Source organism: Dunckerocampus dactyliophorus, chromosome 6 (assembly GCF_027744805.1).
Source record: "Dunckerocampus dactyliophorus isolate RoL2022-P2 chromosome 6, RoL_Ddac_1.1, whole genome shotgun sequence".
NCBI classification, from domain to species: domain Eukaryota; kingdom Metazoa; phylum Chordata; class Actinopteri; order Syngnathiformes; family Syngnathidae; genus Dunckerocampus; species Dunckerocampus dactyliophorus.
Window position 1 is genome coordinate 3,465,336 of NC_072824.1, and position 17,652 is coordinate 3,482,987.

Consider the following 17,652-nt stretch of genomic DNA (forward strand, 5'->3'; position numbering starts at 1 on the left):
CCTTTACGTGACACTCACTACTGTATTTGTGAAGGTTTTATTTGTGTAAATGCAGTAAAGGCACATTTAGATGGTTTTTTTAGCACCTAGTCCATATTAGACCTGGTCCACTTTGAAAAACATTATATTTAGACATCTTAAATCTGGACTGGATTAATCTACAGACCCCAAAGGTTATGATTTGTGAAACCTTTATTCTATTTGTGAAAATGGCACATTTGCGCATTTTTTTCAGCATCTTGGCCATAATAGACCTGGTCCAGGAGCCTTAACTCAATTTTCCTGGGGCCGCTGGACGTAGAGTCTCAGTGAGGCTGGGTTGCATCAACCAAGCTGGTGTGTGTCATTAAGTGTGATAAAAATGTGTTGCTTTGTGGTCTGCAGATTGATCCAATCTAATTTAGTAGATTTTCAAAGTGGATCAGGTCTAATACAGTAACATAGTGCTTCTTGAGACAAACACAGCTCATTAGCATTAAAGCTACACACACACACCAGTAAGAAAAGACCATTTCATTTTACAACAATGCGACACTGTTTGTCCAAGCGTTTGTGCATTATTCCAAGACAGAATTTGTCATAAATGTATATAAAAACATGTCGATTCAGTCGATTTTCACGTTTCAGTTTCACAGTTCCATTCCGGAGGTTCTGATGACTTTTGCTTGAACTCCAAGAAGCACAAACCAGGCGAAGAGTTGAGAGCACTGAAGAAAGAGAGGGGGGGGGGGATACTTTAAAAAAAAAGTAACAATACAAAATGTGAGTGCAGACGCTGCAGTCCTGACCTGGGATTTGGAAGCAGAAGCACCACAGACAAGGTGCATTCTGGGAGAGAAATGAAGACTTTCCCCAGGCGGCGGTCAAGCTTCTTCATCATGTGCTCCATCTCCACCTCCTGCACATAAAACAAAGAATTCTTGCTACATTCCACTGTCAAAGTCAAGCAACTCTCTCAGCTCTCACGGACAGAGCAGTCTGCCCCCTGGTGGCTGTGTAGAGGATCCTTGCCTTTTGTGTTCTGGTTAGAAAAAATACCGATATTTCACAACCAAGGGGAGAAAAACTGGCACTGTTGGAATAAAAAAAAACAATTTTTACATGCTCATTGTCGTCGTCAGCAACCCATGAAGTCATGTGGGGCGGAGTCAGCGCTGGACAGACAAGAAAGTTTTCCCTCCAGAGTTCCTCCGAAGAGCTGAGGGCCGCATGTTTCCCTTCTGGACTCGCAAACTCTGTTAAAAACAAGCAAACAGTACGCCTTGCTTAATATAAGAGCACCATGTTTGTGGCGCCACCACAAATACTGGCAGATTTGGCACTACCTGTTTGCCCCCGCCCATACTCACATTAGTACTCATCTGCCAGAGAATAAGAAGACGTAGCAGGAGGGACCAGCCTTGCCAACTTAGCTACTTTCTCACTATATTTAGCGAGTAATCAGACCGCTTTGGAGATACTCTTTTTCAGAAAAAAGCACCTAGCGACAAATCTATGGAAGAGACTTTTTGCATCTCTGACATGAAAGCACATGCAGTCATCCCTCGTTTACGACGGTTCATCAGTTCCAGACCCAACTGTGATCAATGAATTTCCGCAAAGGAGTATTTCTTATCTATAAATTTCATAATTTTGGCATAATTATGGCACCAGCTTCTAAATACGCGTTTTAATATTATTAGAGCCCTCTAGACATGAAATAACACCCCTATAGTCACCTTTACACTCCTATTATACAATACAGTAGACATAAGAGAAAATGAGACATACAAGACATTAAAAGTCCATTACCACCTTCTAAATACGATTTTTAACATTATTAGAGCCCTCTAGACAGAAATAACACCCAGGATAGGATAGTCACCTTTACACTCCTATTACCCAATATAATAGACATAAGACATAATATAGACTCACATGCATTAGCATTAGTTAGCACTGGGCGAGTTCCTTGTGACTTTTTTTTTAGTTCCTGTTCTGTACAGTACTTCCTGTGGTGGCTAGTGTCTCATCAATGTCACATTACTGACACCTACTGACCGATGTACAATCACATCTTGGAATGTGTCTTCTGAATGCCTTATATTTGCATTTTACTTAACTTAACCATTTTTAAGCTGGAAAATGGTTTCTTTAGGCCAAAAATTTGCTTTGAAATGTATCTTTTTGGACAAATAATAGCCCGTGTTCAACCACAAAACGTTATTTTTGCAAAACCGTGATAGAGTGAAGCGATATTTGAAGTGCCAAGTGGCGAGGGATGACTGCATCGCTCTTCTCAGCGAGCAGCGAGTGCTGCTGTGGGCCCCTCCCCCATCTGAAAGGCAGCTCTGTCTTGTTTGTGACATTTTTTGAGACAAAACGAGCCGACGGAAGACAGTTAATGTGTTGCTGAACATAATTGTTTTTAACTTTTTGCTAAGACGTCTGGGCCAATTATGCAACTTTGCTGATTCCATCACCCCCCCCCCCCCCCCCCCCCCCCCCCCCCCCAAAAAAAAAAACTGGCCACAGTTTGACCCTGGAGCAGATAATTTTCTATGGGGGGGGGAATGTTTTTCCACATCCAAAAGGACTCACATCGCCTCTTTTTGGCTTTGAATACTCACGTATGCACGCGTGTCTTGCACGTCTTCCAGGTTTAGCCTTGGCAAAGATTCCTTCCACAGCTCCAAAGCGGCCGAACCTCTGCGCGAGCGTTTCCTCGCTCAGCTCAAACGTGTTGGCAGGAAGTGACGTGGATGCGCAGCTGTTCACCTCTGCGCGCTCGGCGTCCTTCGTGTGTCCGTTGCGCTTGGCCGAGACGCTGCGGGCCAAGAGGGGCTTGAGTTTGACCACGTAGAGTCGTCGCGTGTTGAGCACGTCGCTCATCAGCGCATTGAGAATCACGTCAAAATCCAGCGTGGACTCGTTGACTGGCCTCTGCACCTGGAAGACGCAGTCACCTTCAGTGGCTGTTTTACATGTTGCTAGGCTCAGTAATACATGGAATTACCAGGGTTGTAAACGATAATTGACAGGCATCGGTATCAGCCTCCTGGATGGATGAGAGTCAGCCATAAATCCTTGATGAGTGGAATGTAGGGACGTGCACCGGGTATCGCCAGACTAGCAACCAGTTGACAGTACGTCTCTTAAACAACGTGAGAGGCTGGGATACAGGCAATCACGAAAGCTCTGCAGCTTATTACAGCCATCTCATTGATCTCATTTATGATGTGTTGTGTAAAACTATGACAGGAACAACATCAAATTAAAAGCACTAAATGAATACAGCGCCACCATCCACCGCTAGCCTGCCTGGACTTTGTTTTTCAGAGAGGTTGTGTACCACAAATATACACATTAGCACTCAATAAGGTCATCAATCTTACCTTTATGCATTCCCACATAGTGTCAGCATTTGGGAGCCAATATGAGGTGAAAGAAAAAGGGTTAAAACACAGGATAGTAGTCTATCTGTGCAGCGTGGGAGAACGTTAAATGGTGCGTTCAAGGACTGTCCAACAAAGTGGAACAAGTCCCCACTTGCATTAAACATGCAGACTTCTAGCTGTATATTATTTTTGGAATAAAATATTGTCCCATATTTCCAAAATTGATATCCATTTACTTGATATTTGATGTAGTTATTTACCAAAAAAAATATTTTCAGTGTTGTTTTTTATCATTGCGTCTGAACGTTTTGGGGAACGTTGGGGACCCCTGCCTTCCAGCAGGCTTGAGGATATGATTTTACACAATTTTATACAATTGGCTTCTTTATTTAATAAGATACATCCACAAATGTGACCGTTGAATCGTATCATTTGTACACAGTATCAAATCATCCTGTTTGTAACATGTATGCTTTTTTGAATTGTATATACCTGTAGATGCGTATGGAAGCGTCTGCCACAGACAGATTTACACCCCTGGTAATTGCATGAGTCAATAAAAGTGGGCATATCGTCAGTCACAACCAAGATAACTGGGTGACTGGACGTCCACTGCACTCCAACAACACAATACCAATCAATGGTGATCACAAATAGAGACTAGAGAGGACAGGTAGAGACACATCACCACCTGGTGGGTGACTTCTTTGCATCTTTTACCTTCATGGTGTGTCCCTGCACTTGGATGCCGTTCAAAGTTTGCAGTGCCAGCACGGCTCCCTCCAGCAGCTTGAACTCCACCAAGGCATGAACCTGCACAGCAAACATCACCAAGATGTCAGCAGGGCAAACACAACGAAGACCCCCGCATTGTGGGCCAACGCCCTTTACGCAGGACAAGAACCTGGAAGAAAGGTGGTTGGACCCCACCTGGAACAGGCTGTGTGAAAGGAGCTTGGGACCTAAGCGTACCCTGTGTGTCGTATTCAGCATTTTCACGCTCAGGACGTGACCACAGCAGCGGAACAGTCGCCTCACTTCTCTCTCGGAGAAGCCTACAGGAAGTGGACCGGCAAAGAGCAGACACATGTCCCGAAGGTGTGCGCTCACCTGCAAGACCATGACACACACTGTGAGCAGGACACACACACACACACAAACCCATCGCTCAAGTCGTCACCTTGTGGTGCAGGTCAGGAGGCAGGTCCCGGGACCGCTTAGAGAGAGAAGACAGGTGGAGCACGGAGAAGAAGGGAACCTTGTCCAGCCTCCTGAAAGAGGCCACCACCTGGAGGGAACAAGAATGGATTTTCATTCCTCGGGACACTAACAGGCGCAGACACAAAATCCAAGAGGAAAGATGTCCTCCGCCCCCATCCCCGCCTACTGCCATTCAAAGACCATGTACCGTAAATTCCAGTGTATAAGCTGCACCCACTAAATTTAGAGGAAAAAACAGATTTGTTCTTTGATAATATGATTTATACTTTATGGCTTGTGGGACTCCTGAATATACGATTTTTTTAAACTTTTAAGAAGATGTTTTTTTTCCCCCGAACTGTGCAAAACCACGTTAGACAAAACACGGCTACGTGCAAGTACACGGCTAATTAAACATTGCAGCTAGAAACACTTCAAAACAGTACACGGCTACGGTAGCTTAACAGCGTCCAGTGCGTGTAACATAAATAACAGTAGCCGACCACAAAAGTCATTCATCGCCGTCATCTTGGGAACTAAAACCACTAAAGGTCTACTTCTTCCGTGTCAGAATCGAACAGCGTCATAATTCCTTCGTCACACAAGTAGCTGATCTCTCTGTCTCTCTCTTTGGGTGTCGCGCTCAGTATCCTCCTCATCCAGTATCGTTGTTTGAGTGTATAACCACCAGTTTGTAACTGTTTCCTCGTAGTTGGAAAGGAAGTTGTTGACACAAAGTGGTGCGTGCCCTGATGGATCTTCCTGTTCGTCTCCTAAATCTGAGATGGTCTATGGCAGAGGTGTGCAACCTTTTTGACTCGTGGGCCACATTGGGTTAAAAAATTTGGCAGAGGGGCCGTCTGTTTTGTATGTCAGTGGCATCAAGCAGAATGACATACTTGCTCACGGTGCAACAAAACTAAAACACAACACATCCACACCAAGTTGACGCATCACAGAAATCAACAACTAAGCGCTAAACGTAACACGTAACAAAAAACTGTTGGTTCCAAATGCCTGCAAGGCATGCTGGGTAGTCCAGGTGCAACAACGATATGAACTATGAACAATAAAACATCAGATATCGAGAGTATGCTAGCTCCTCCTTGTTTACTTCTCTGACGACCCCCCCAACATTTTGCAATCAGGCAAAAATGCGACAAACAAGGCAAAATGTTGAGAGAAAGTACCACAAGCTCAAGCTATGGGTGTTTTTTTGGCATGGGTATTGCTCATAGATATGTTTGTATGTCCACATGGTGCAGTAGGTAGGTTACTTTGTGCGTCGTGTGTGTTGACGTGTTGTGTTGTTGGGATGGCTTTTTTGTACAAGCTACAGATAGCACCTGACTATTTTGGTGACCCAAGCCTGCCACAATGGCACTGCAAGTCATGTTGCTGGCAACACTTTCCATGTTAAAAGGTTTGAAAGAAGGAATTTGGAAATCCGCGGTGGGCCGAATTAAGACGCTTTGCGGGCCTGCAGTGGCCCGCGGGCCGCACTTTGTCTACCAATGGTCTATGGTCTATCTATAAAATCTTCAGTCTTCTGTTCGGTGGCGATTGCTTTGGCTTTTAGTCGGATCTGCACAGTGGAAACATCTCGGCCATCTGCTCTTTGTGTATTCATCCAGTCTTCAAGCACGTCCTCTACTTCAGGCCACCTGCTCTTCTTGCCTCTTTTGCTTTGTGTCAGCTTTTCACGTTGACGTCTCAAACGTCTGATCATACATCAATTTATACTGAGCTTAGGCGAGGCAGCCGTGTTTCCTACACTGACAGCCAAATCGATCGCCTTTAACTTGAAAGAGGTACCATATGTGTTTCGTCGCATGTTTTCCATGATGGAAGAGTGTGACTACCGGGTTGTCACTGCGCATGTGCAGAACGCGTCTACATTCCGGTACAGTAGGTGGCGGTATAGTTGCGACCAACCATAAACAATAAAACTAATAATAAGAAGGTCTACATCCGGTCGTTTATTTTCGGTAGTCACTGTGAGATGGATAGATGGATACTTTATTCATCTCCGAGAGAACAACACGGCTGTGTATGTTTTGTTTTATAGATACAGTATACACAGTATGTATAATCTGCTCCAAAAAATAAAGGGAACACTTAACTCCAAGTCAATCACACTTGTGTGAAATCAAACTGGCCACTTAGGAAGCAACACAGATTGCATCATTTTCACATGCTGTTGTGCAAATGGAATAGACAACAGGTGGACAGCAAGACACCCCCAATAAATGAATAAACAACACCATAAAATAATAAATAATGTTTTGTGTGATTTTGTTGTTAGCACATTCAACTATGTAAAGAACGTAATATTTAATCAGAATATGTCATTCTTTCCGAAGTAGGATGCATTATTTTAGTGTTCCCTTTATTTTTTTGAGCAGTACCTGTATATACTGCACGCATACACACAGTGGTGTGGAAAAAGTGTTTGCCCCCTTCCTGATTTCTTTTTTCTTTTCCACGTCTGTCACACTTAAATGTTTCAGATCATCAAACTAATTTAAATATTGGCCAATGACAACACAACTGAACACAAAATGCAGTTTTTAAAACCAAACCTACATGGATAGCCCTGTGTGAAAAAGTGATTGCCCCCCCCCCCCGTGAAAACATAACTTAACTGAGATGAATTGAGATCTATCAGTGTGGAAAAGGTTATAAAGCCATTTCTAAAGCTTTGGGACTCCAGCCAACCACAGTGAGAGCCATTATCCACAAATGACCAAAACATGGAACAGTGGTGAACCTTCCTGGGAGTGTCCGGCCAACCAAAATGACCCCAAGAGCACAACTACGACTCATCCAAGAGGTCACAAAAGACCCCACAACAACATCCAAAGAACTGCAGGCCTCACTTGTCTCAGTTAAGGTCAGAGTTCATGACTCCACCATAAGAAAGGCACTGGGCAAAAACAACCTGCATGGCAGAGTTCCAAGACCAAAACCACTGCTGAACAAAAACAACATTAAGGCTCGTCTCAATTTTACCAGAAAACATCTTGATGATCCCCAAGACCTTTGGGAAAATACTCTGTGGTCTGACCAGACAAAAGTTTAACTTTTTGGAATGTGTGTCCCATTACATCTGGCGTAAAAGTAACACCACATTTCAGAAAAAGAACGTCATAGCAACAGTAAAATATGGTGGTGGTAGTGTGATGGTCTTCGGGACCTGGAAGACTTGCTGTGATAAATGGAAGCATGAATTCTGCTGAAGGAGAATGTCCGGCCATCTGTTGGTGACCTCAAGCTGAAAGCAACTTGGGTTCTGCAGCAGGACAATGATCCAAAACACACCAGCAAGTCCACCTCTGAATGGCTGAAGACTTTGGAGCAGCCTAGTCCGAGTCCTGACCTGAATCCTATTGAGATGCTGTGGCATGACCTTAAAAAGGAAAAGCCTCCAATGTGGCTGAATGACAACAATTGTGTAAAATTCCTCCCCAGCGCTGTAAGAGACTCATTGCAAGTTATCACAAACGCTTGATTGCAGTTGTTGCTGCTAAGGGGGCCCAACCACTTATTAGCTTTAGGGGGCAATCACTTTTTCACACAGGGACACGTAGCTTTGGATTTTTTTCCTCCCTTAATAATAAAAAGTTTCATTTAAAAATTGCATTTTGTTTGCAGTTGTGTTGTCATTGACTAATATTTCCATTTGTTTGATGATCTGAAACGGTGTTCATTGAATAATCCAAATCCAACAATGTTTTACATTTGCTTTTAGTATAAATTGTGCTTGTTGTTGCTCACTGTAAACTGTAGCATGTGCATACCCAGCTCCACTCAACTAGAGCGGCAGGCTTAGCAAGGGCCGAGAATGGTGGCTTCTCTGCATTTTTTTTGGTTGTTCCCTGAACTTTTTTTTGCCCTTATGATGGACTATCTTAGTGATAGCGTTTTCCGAAATACATATTTAAACGATTAGTAGTAGTTCTGAAGTATAGGAGATGTCACGAGATTAGAACATGACCACACCAAGCATCATGGGAAATGTCATTTTTAGCCATAAATTAGCTGCACCGGTGTAAAAGCCGCAGGGTTCACACTTTGACAAAACACAGGAATTTACGGTATTTTAAAAACAGAATGATTCGAAACAGTGGAGAAACAATACGATTTGATTTGATACGATTCTACAGTTAATGTTTGTTGTTGTTAAATCTTACAATCTGAAATAAAGAAGCCAATTGTAAAAAGTGTCATTCTTACAGTATTTTCAAATGTGTAAAAGAGCCCATCATATCCCCAAGCATGCTGCAAGGCAGGGGTCCAAAACCACCCAAACCTTCAGGTGTCATGATTGAAAAAACAGACAACATTTTTGGTCAATAACTACATAAAGTGCTAATGTGAATATTTGTTAGTTGGATTTGTGCACAACCTCAATTTAATTCATGCTAGCAAACAGCGACATATAATCTTCTCTCTGAAAAACCAAGTCCAGGTTCGTACTGGTGGATGGTGGCTCTTTATTCATTGAGTGCTTTTAATTTGATGTTGTTCCTGTCATAGTTTTACACAATACCATTCCAAAGTTCGGAAGACAGCGGTCATGGTCTCACCTCTTTGTCAGAGTGGAGCCACTGCTGATTGGCCAGGTGTAAGGCCACGTCACAGCGCTTCCCCACGTAGCAAACCGACCTGCCGAGTCGCTGCAACACCTCAGCAAACCTGCACAAAGTCAAAATAGTCCAAAGTCATGAAGTGGATAGATACTGGAGTCCAATGAAGATGAAGTAACCATGGTAACGTGACATAAACAGGGGTGTATGACTCCTGTATCTACCTGCTGCTGGGCTCTGATTCCAAGTGTGTGGACTCTTCTTGTAACGTCAAACCCCAAAGTTCCTCCAGGTGATCCTCAAGCACCTGAAACACGGAAAAAGATGCATTACAAGAGCTGGACAGTAGAACTCGTCTAGGTAGACCAACTCTTCGAGTGGGTATTTTTTGTTTTTTTTTTACTAAAAAGTCGACAAACACATTTGACCGCTTTTGTCGACATTATATGTAGGGGTCATTTCTATGAAAACGGTCGAAACTAAAACGTTTATGTTGTTTATGTTTATGTTGACATGTTATAAGGAGCAACATAACCCGCAGTGTTAAAACATGCACATACTGGCTTCCTGTTCAGTGCAAAATAAGCTATGTAAGGGTAATTTCTATGAAAACGGTCTGTTTATGTTGACACGTAATTTTGTTCTAAGCAACAACATAACTGGCAGCGTTAAAACATGCACACTGACTTCCTGTTCAGTGCAAAATAAGCTATGTTGGGGTAATTTGTATGAAAACAGTCCGGTTATGTTAACACATTGCAGTTTTGTTATAAGCAACAACATAACCGGCAGTGTTAAAACATGCACACTGACTTCCTGTTCAGTGCTAAATAAGCTATGTTGGGGTCATTTGTAAGGAAACGGTCCATTATGTTGACATATTGTATTCTTATAAGTAGCAACATAACCTGCTGTGTTAAAACATGCCCAGACTGACTTATTGTTCAGTGCAAAATAAACTATGCAAGGGTAATTTGCAAGAAAACGGTCCGTTTATGTTGAAACACTGTAGTATTGTTATAAGCAACAACATAAGCAGCGTTAAAACATGCACACTGACTTCCTGTTCGGTGCTAAATAAGCTATGTTGGGGTCATTTGTAAGAAAACGGTCCATTACGTTGACATGTTGTATTCTTATAAGTAGCAACATAACCTGCTGTGTTAAAACATGCACAGACTGACTTATTGTTCAGTGTAAAATAAGCTATGCAAGGGTAATTTGCAAGAAAACGGTCTGTTTATGTTGAAATGTTGTAGTATTGTTATAAGCAACAACAAAACCGACAGCATTAAAACATGCACCTACTGACTTCCTGTTTAGTGCAAAATAAGATTCAAAATAAAATGACGGCAGTGTTATCCTGGATTCTACCACAGCAACTAACAAAATGCACACATTTCATTTGGGCTTTTTTGTAAGATTTGCACATCTACAAAAACTTTGTTATTGTCATCAAGACATACACCCAAACTGGCACAGCAGCTCTTAAAATGAGAGTATAAAATGGCTGGAAAGGCACGAATGTCGAAATGCAGAATGAGTACACTCCTGATCAAAATCTTAAGACCAGTTGAAAAATTGCTAGAATTAGGATTTTGCACATTTGGATCTTAATGAGGGTTTAAGTAGAGCTACAATATGTAAAAACAAGAAGGGGGAGTGAGACAAAAAGCACTTTGAAAAAGTCATTTATTGAAAGCAACAATTAAACTATCAGCTGATCAAAAGTTTAAGACCATCGCTCAAAAAAGAACAACAAAATCTCCAAACCAGAACCAAAAATGTTCTCAGTAGGACTCAGTAATGAGGAGCTCCACCGTTCTTGTTCATCACTTCCAAAATGGCTTTGGGCATGCTTGATGGGAGTGTTTCCAGGAGGCTAGTGGGAACATTGCTCCAATGGTGAAGATGGCTTCACCAAGGGCATCAACTGTCTGGAACTGATGGTCATTTTTAGAAACTTCCCTTGCCATCCATCCCCAAATGTTCTCTATGGGATTTAAATGAGGGGAACATGCAGGATGGTCCAAAAGAGTGATGTTATTCTCCCTGAAGAAGTCCTTGGTCAGGCGAGCATTGTGAACTGCAGCGTTGTCCTGTTGAAGAACCCAGCTGTTACCACACAGACGAGGGCCCTCGGTCATGAGGGATGCCCGCTGCAACATCTGCACGTAAGCACCGCCGTTTGACGACCCCGCACCACCTGAAGCTCCGGTGTTCCACTGAATGAAAAAGCACCCCAGACCATGATGGCCCCCCCTCCACTGTGCCGGGTAGAAAACATCTCAGGTGGGATCTCCTTGTCATGCCAGTAACGTTGGAAGCCATCTGGACCGTCTAGGTTACATTTTTTTCTCATCAGAGAATAAAACTTTTTTCCACCTTTCAATGTCCCATGTTTGATGCTCCGTGGCAAAGTCTAAATGGGCACTTTTGTGGCGTTAAAAGAGACAAGGTCTTTGAATTCCTTTTTTGTTTTTTAAAGCCTTTTCCCGCAGATGGCATCTGATGTTATTGCGCTGCAGTCGGCACCAGTAAGGCCTTAATGTGGGTGGAAGACCACCCTGTGTCTTGATGGACAGCCAATCGGATCCTCCGGCTCAGCGCAGGTGTGATTTTTTTGGGTCTACCACTTGACTTTTTTGTTCCATAATGCTCAGGATCTTTCAAAAAATGTAGAAAGACTGATTTACTGCTCCCAACCTCAGCAGCAATGGCACGCTGCGAGAGGCCTTGCTTATGCAGCTCCACAATCCCACCACGTTGAAAAAGAGAAAGCTTCTTAGCTTTACCATCAGGAGGGCATGACAGTGGGAATGCCTGACAGAAAATGAACATTTGGAGCAGATTTTGACTTTTATAGCCTGTGGTCTTAAACTTTTGATCAGCTGATAAACAGCCTATTTTAGTTTAATTGTTGCTTTCAATAAATGACTTTTTCAAAGTGCTTTTTGTCTCACTCCCCTTCTTGTTTTTGCATATTGTAGCTCTACTTAAAACCTCATTAAGATCCAAATGTGCAAAATGCTAATTCTAGCAATGTTTCAACTGGTCCTAAGATTTTGATCAGGAGTGTACAAGAGGAGGGTAGGTTGTAAGATGAAGAGCTGAAGCCATGCTGAAGTGTGAAATGTTGTGCATGTAAAAGTATATTGCAAAAAATAATAAATATTTGTGAAAATGATGTGTTAGCAGGTTTGTGTGGTTGGAATGGATGAGTTGGATCGTCATCATGTCGTTTGAGAAAATGGATTATGTATTGAGTGACGGACACTACGGGATGTAAAAAAGGCTCAATTAATGTCCAACAGTATTCAAAGTGTTGACCAAAATCATAGTATTAGTGTAGTGTGTGGATATCATCGGGGAAAACGATGAGTGATGTGGTGACAGATGCAGAAAGACACACTGTGTGTGTGCATGTGCGTGTGCATGTATGTGCAAAATGAAAAATGTTGTCATCTGAAAAACAGGTTGCTTGGGTATCCTGAACTTTGTGAACTGTTTGGTGTTGGAATGGCTTGAATGAAAAAACATCCTCAGTGTGTATGTGGCCGTAGCTGATCTGCCTCTCGGTCACATGGTTGAAACCCAGCGATAGCCATGCTGCCTCCGTAAAACGACTACAAAAGAATTCCTGAAGTGTGCACCGTTATCTGGACCTGCACCCAAGTGTAATGTTTTCTTTCTTGGACCAAAGGTCCATTGTGTTTGTTAATCAAATTGCGTTTTTGACATAATTATCACAAATTATAGAATAATACAAATACACTAGGTCCCCAACTTACGAACACAATTGGTTCCAGACGACCGTTCTTAAGTCGAATTGTTCTTATGTCGAAAAAAATTTAATATTACCAATGATATAGGTACTACATGTACGTGTATACATATACAGTATATGTGTATGTATGTAAATATGAGTTTGGATGTAGTAGTAATAATAAACAAGGATAATTAATGAAAAAAAACAATAAAAATGATATAATACGTAATGATAAATGTTATTCACCTTTGAAGGGGAGTGGTCGAGCATACGTCGTTGTGGAGGAGGAGGAGGAAGAGGAGATATTGAAAAAAGGACAAATGGTCGTCGTGGTTAGACTCTTCTAAAAGAGGTAGTGTTCTGTGGGTGGTGTAGAATTAAGCAGGCCTATTAACTCTTCATAAACTTTAATCACACGCTCTGTCCTTGTTGTACAATTTAGCTTTCCATTTAGCTTTACACTGTATCTCCCCAGCGTCTAACTCTTCCTCTGTTGGTCCCATTAGCTCTAAGGCTGCATTAGCAGTGTCACAGTGCCCTCTACTGGTCAAGCATGTACAGTAGCAGTATAAATACTGATTGAGCGACTACAAGGCAAAATCAAATAAAATATAGACCAGTCGGCTTGTGTTCGTATCTGCGAATGTTCGCTAGTCGGGTGTTCGTAAGTTGAGGACCTGGTGCATTAGAAAGGTCCTAAGTGCGATACGGGTAGAGTTGTCCACACGCGTGTTGGATCTCAAGACGGTCCAGGTGTGTTTTTTTCCACACGGAAAGTGGAGCACCACAGGTGTTGTTACCTGCAGAGGTCCGCTTCTAATGAAATACTGGGCCAGCTCCAACGCTGCCAAGGCGTCCTCGGCAGGGTCGTGACCTGTCCTCTCCTCCGTTTGGATCTGCCTCCTGACACACAGGTAAGGAACGATCAAGGCAACAGGAAATGAATAAATTGATAAATAACAACAATAAACTACGCTTACTGGAGCACGGTCTCGGCCAGAACCTTCAGCTTAAACCTCTGTCCAAACTCTCTCCTGTACAGCAGCGAGGTGTCGATGACGTGAGGATGAATGAGCTGCAACAGTCCAGGTAAGTCAAGTGCGTCGTCAATGTACTAAAGTGCTCCACTCACTTTCAGGGCCGTCAGGTCGCTGTTGATGGAATGACCCACCAGGACCGCGTCTCGTGGCAACAGCCTCCTCAGCTCACCTTGAACGTCACCAAGCTTGGTCCTGACCGGCTGCAGCATGGCTGCCGTGATACCAGAAAACCTGCACACAGGCCGCAAAATAGTCGTACGGTACAGCACACAACAGTGCGGTTCCTCGGTTTTCCTTCTTCATTTACTCCAAAAGCTCCAACAAGAACTGAAAAAGCCATTCTTCCCATAGGAAATCGAATGAATCCTTTCCAGACACCCAAAATTATTAACTCTAAATACATTTTATAGACAGTAATGACAGTTTTACATGTAGAAAACAATGCCATTGTGAGGAATGGAATAGATAAATGACTTTTACCTTGATTGAGGACTCTTTAACAATTTGCTGCTACTCCCAACGTTTATTTTGGCCCCGTGGCAGGTTATTTAGCACTCACACGGACGATGAGTCAGTGTCTTTGTTTGGGCACTGGATGCCGTGGAGCTATACAGCAAAGGGCAAAGGGACTAGTTTGTTACGCGGGGCAAAATCTTGGTGAAAATTTTCATCAAAAAAACAAACTGTATGAAAATTGGGGCGTGGTTTGGCTGCAGGTGCGTTTGGATTTTGAGTTTATTATTATTGCATTCTTTGAGACTGCTTCGGCATTTATTTAGTTATTATTTCTTTATTGAATACATTTTATGTTAGCCATTTTCATTTATTTTATCATGTGATGTTATTGTCCATTAGTCATACTTGCATACATTCTATCTTCTACAAATATCAATATATTTCTTCACATTTTTTATATTATTTTGGACTTTTTATTCATAGTATTTATGTATTATTCTTCTACATTATTTAACATGTATTTTTTTAGACTGCTTTGGCATTTATTTGACTTGTTTTAATGTTCCTTAGTTGATGTCCCTTGTCGTCTTTCTTCACTCAATAGAGATGACGTGTCTTGATTAATGGCGTGTGCGTACTGTGTGACGTAGTCCAGTATTTTGTTGTCAGGTTTCACCAGCTGGTCCAGCACGCACGTCCCCCAGCAGTCCACCAGGGAGACCCTTGTCACCTCGTAGCCTCTCACTGTCAGACACTGCCAACATCAACAATCAGCAACACCAGGAAGGGGTGGCGTTTTACCAGGAAGTAGTCTTGTACCATTTCACAGTCCAGTCCAAACAGAGGACTGGCGTCTGTGACGACATCGTCGCTATCTGTGCACACAAACTCCTCAAAGCCTGGCATCCCTGCAACGAGAGGCGAAGGACTGAAAGTGAGAGGGCGACGAAGAGGAGGAGGAGGAAAACGAGAAGAGGCGACGACGACCTTTGACCGGGTAACGTCCCCTGATCATCTCCTGCTGGGGAAGCAAGTAGGCCGTCAGACCACGCCTCCTCGTCCCAAACTTGGTCACGACCGGGTGAGTCGTCAGCACTGTTACACACGCACGCATGCACGCACACAGACACAATGTAAATCATATATGAACTTATTAACAAAAGTAGTGATGTTGTAGGTGTACATTTTACCTGTATTATTATTAGGGGTTCACAATAATTATTGGACCGATATCAGGTAATTATGACATCATGCCGATAAATCCGATAACGTTTAAAAATAGCTCCAATAACTGATAATAAAAAAAAAAAACTCCAATGAGGGGAGATGACCTGTACTGTGTGGCTGAGCAAATCAATTCTGTGACGTTAACAGCCTATCGTAACGTCCCCTGAGGTCACGCGTAAACAAACATTCACTCTAAGAGGAAGGACGTCGTACCAAATGCTCCGCGATGAGGGGGGAAAAAAACATTGAGCACATAAAAAAACCTTATCAGCCACCTCAAACGCCAGCACCGCGGCATTTGAGAAGTGCAAAAGGTTTGCCAGAGACCTCGGTGGCGAGCATGTGGCCAAATACGGTGCACCTTGCTGGGCCGCGTCAGGTGGCTCCTTCCGCTCTATACTCTGGTTCTCCTGCTCGTAGTGATGTGGTAGTAGTCATGTCATGATATTTTATTAGGACAGATCATCAAGTACAGTTGGTCAAATCCTAATTTGTTCCAGTCCTTCTTACTTCTAGGCGTGCGCAAATTACACAAATATTTTTTTTAAGTAGATATTAAAAAAATGTACGGCCTTGAGAAGCAGAAAGTTATCATGTCGGTTTGGAAAAAAAATATATTGTGCATCTCTAAATTATGTATTTATAAATTCTTATCCACTTATGGTGAATGTGATGCTTTTTCTGCGGAAAAAAACAACCTATTTTCAGAGTAAATATGCGTGGGTCCGTCGTAGTCGTCGTCACGGTTTATTAATCCTCACCTTTGTGTAACTTGCTGCGGTCTTTCTCTGCTCGGTCCACGTACGATCCGCCTGAAGTGGCCACGTCACTGCTGAATATCCCAGACAGCAGGTTGCTGGTGGACGGCATGAAGGTGACTCTCTAAAGCAGCCATGCAAATAAGGCAGCAGCACTGAGCCTCCATGGCAACGTGAACTACAGCACTGGCGGTTGTACTTACGCTGGTGTAGTTGCTCCTCAGGCGCCTGAAAGTCATGTAGTGTTTGTAAAAGTCACGTTGGGTCACACCCTCCACCACCACAACATTGACGCCTTCCACACTCTGCTGCCCGTGCACACGACACCAACTAGAAGACACACACATACTGTATGTACAGTAAATACAGCAACACTATTGATGCCAAAGGAAAGAAATACATAGTAGCAGTAAGTCATAAGCAAAAGTAATTAGAAAAACGTTTATGGTGATGACAGCTTGACCCTGGAACAGATTATTCCTTGCAGACAACGTTCACCTGGGCTGCTTGACGCTGTTTGTTCCTGGCAGAGCAGCGTAATGCAGCAGCTCCATCAGCTCCTTGGCTGTGATCGGATGCTGGAGGTGCTCAGGCAGCACGGACATCCACGGTCCACATTCCTCATTGTCATCAGCGCCATCTTGCCGTCCCTTCAACTTCTTTGCCGGCCCATGACGTGCGTTGCTTTTCCTTTTCTGTTCATTGATTAGCGTTGATGGCGAGGGTGCCATGTTAGAACGGATCTATGTGCTGGGCAGAAAAGATGAAAGATAATCGAATGCAATAACACTGCATAGCCTTTGCGAAATCCAAAATAATCCAGGGGTTATTTAATTCAGTTAAAGGGCTTTAACACTTAAGGTACTTTCCATTTGTTGTGGGAAATGCTACCAAGTTAGACGCTTTTACTGTTACATACACTATTATAGTCTACCCGCATGACGTTATGTAGAAAATTGGACATATGTGTAATTACCATGATACGACGTTCCAACGCCTTCCAGACTCACGTAGTCACATTACGACCGATACAACACGTTCGACCCATCCTTGTGTAGGCATACTTCCTGTTGACGGAAGCCGGTGGTGTAATTTTCGCTGTGCTGTTGTCAAAATAAATATCATATTACACACATAGCTAAAAATGCTTTCGTCTTGTGGTATTTTTTGACTAGGAAAAACGACTATTTTCTAAAACAGGATGGTTTAGTGATTAAAACGTTTCATTTGCTGTAC

The 17,652-nt window shown here is 42.9% G+C and overlaps 1 protein-coding gene across 2 annotated transcripts; it reads right to left on the minus strand.

Annotated features, from left to right (window-relative positions):
• Positions 1–31: 31 nt before the first annotated feature.
• LOC129183318 (RNA exonuclease 5-like) lies at positions 32–17,497 on the minus strand. 2 transcript variants are annotated; one of them, XM_054780421.1, is made up of 19 exons: positions 17,393–17,497; positions 16,915–17,166; positions 16,620–16,746; positions 16,420–16,540; positions 15,419–15,526; positions 15,251–15,339; positions 15,070–15,185; positions 14,068–14,206; positions 13,916–14,010; positions 13,736–13,838; positions 9,391–9,473; positions 9,167–9,275; positions 4,558–4,665; positions 4,350–4,487; positions 4,098–4,190; positions 2,610–2,928; positions 1,102–1,235; positions 789–898; positions 32–707 (listed from the first exon to the last, which is right to left on the minus strand). In XM_054780421.1, the coding sequence occupies exons 2-19, from the start codon at positions 17,145–17,147 to the stop codon at positions 617–619; spliced, it is 2,316 nt and encodes a 771-aa protein (XP_054636396.1). In that variant the 5' UTR covers positions 17,148–17,166; positions 17,393–17,497; the 3' UTR covers positions 32–616. The 2 variants fall into 2 exon arrangements, with proteins under 2 accessions (XP_054636396.1, XP_054636397.1); XM_054780422.1 differs by lacking the exon at positions 32–707 and having other exon boundaries at positions 878–1,021.
• Positions 17,498–17,652: the final 155 nt, after the last annotated feature.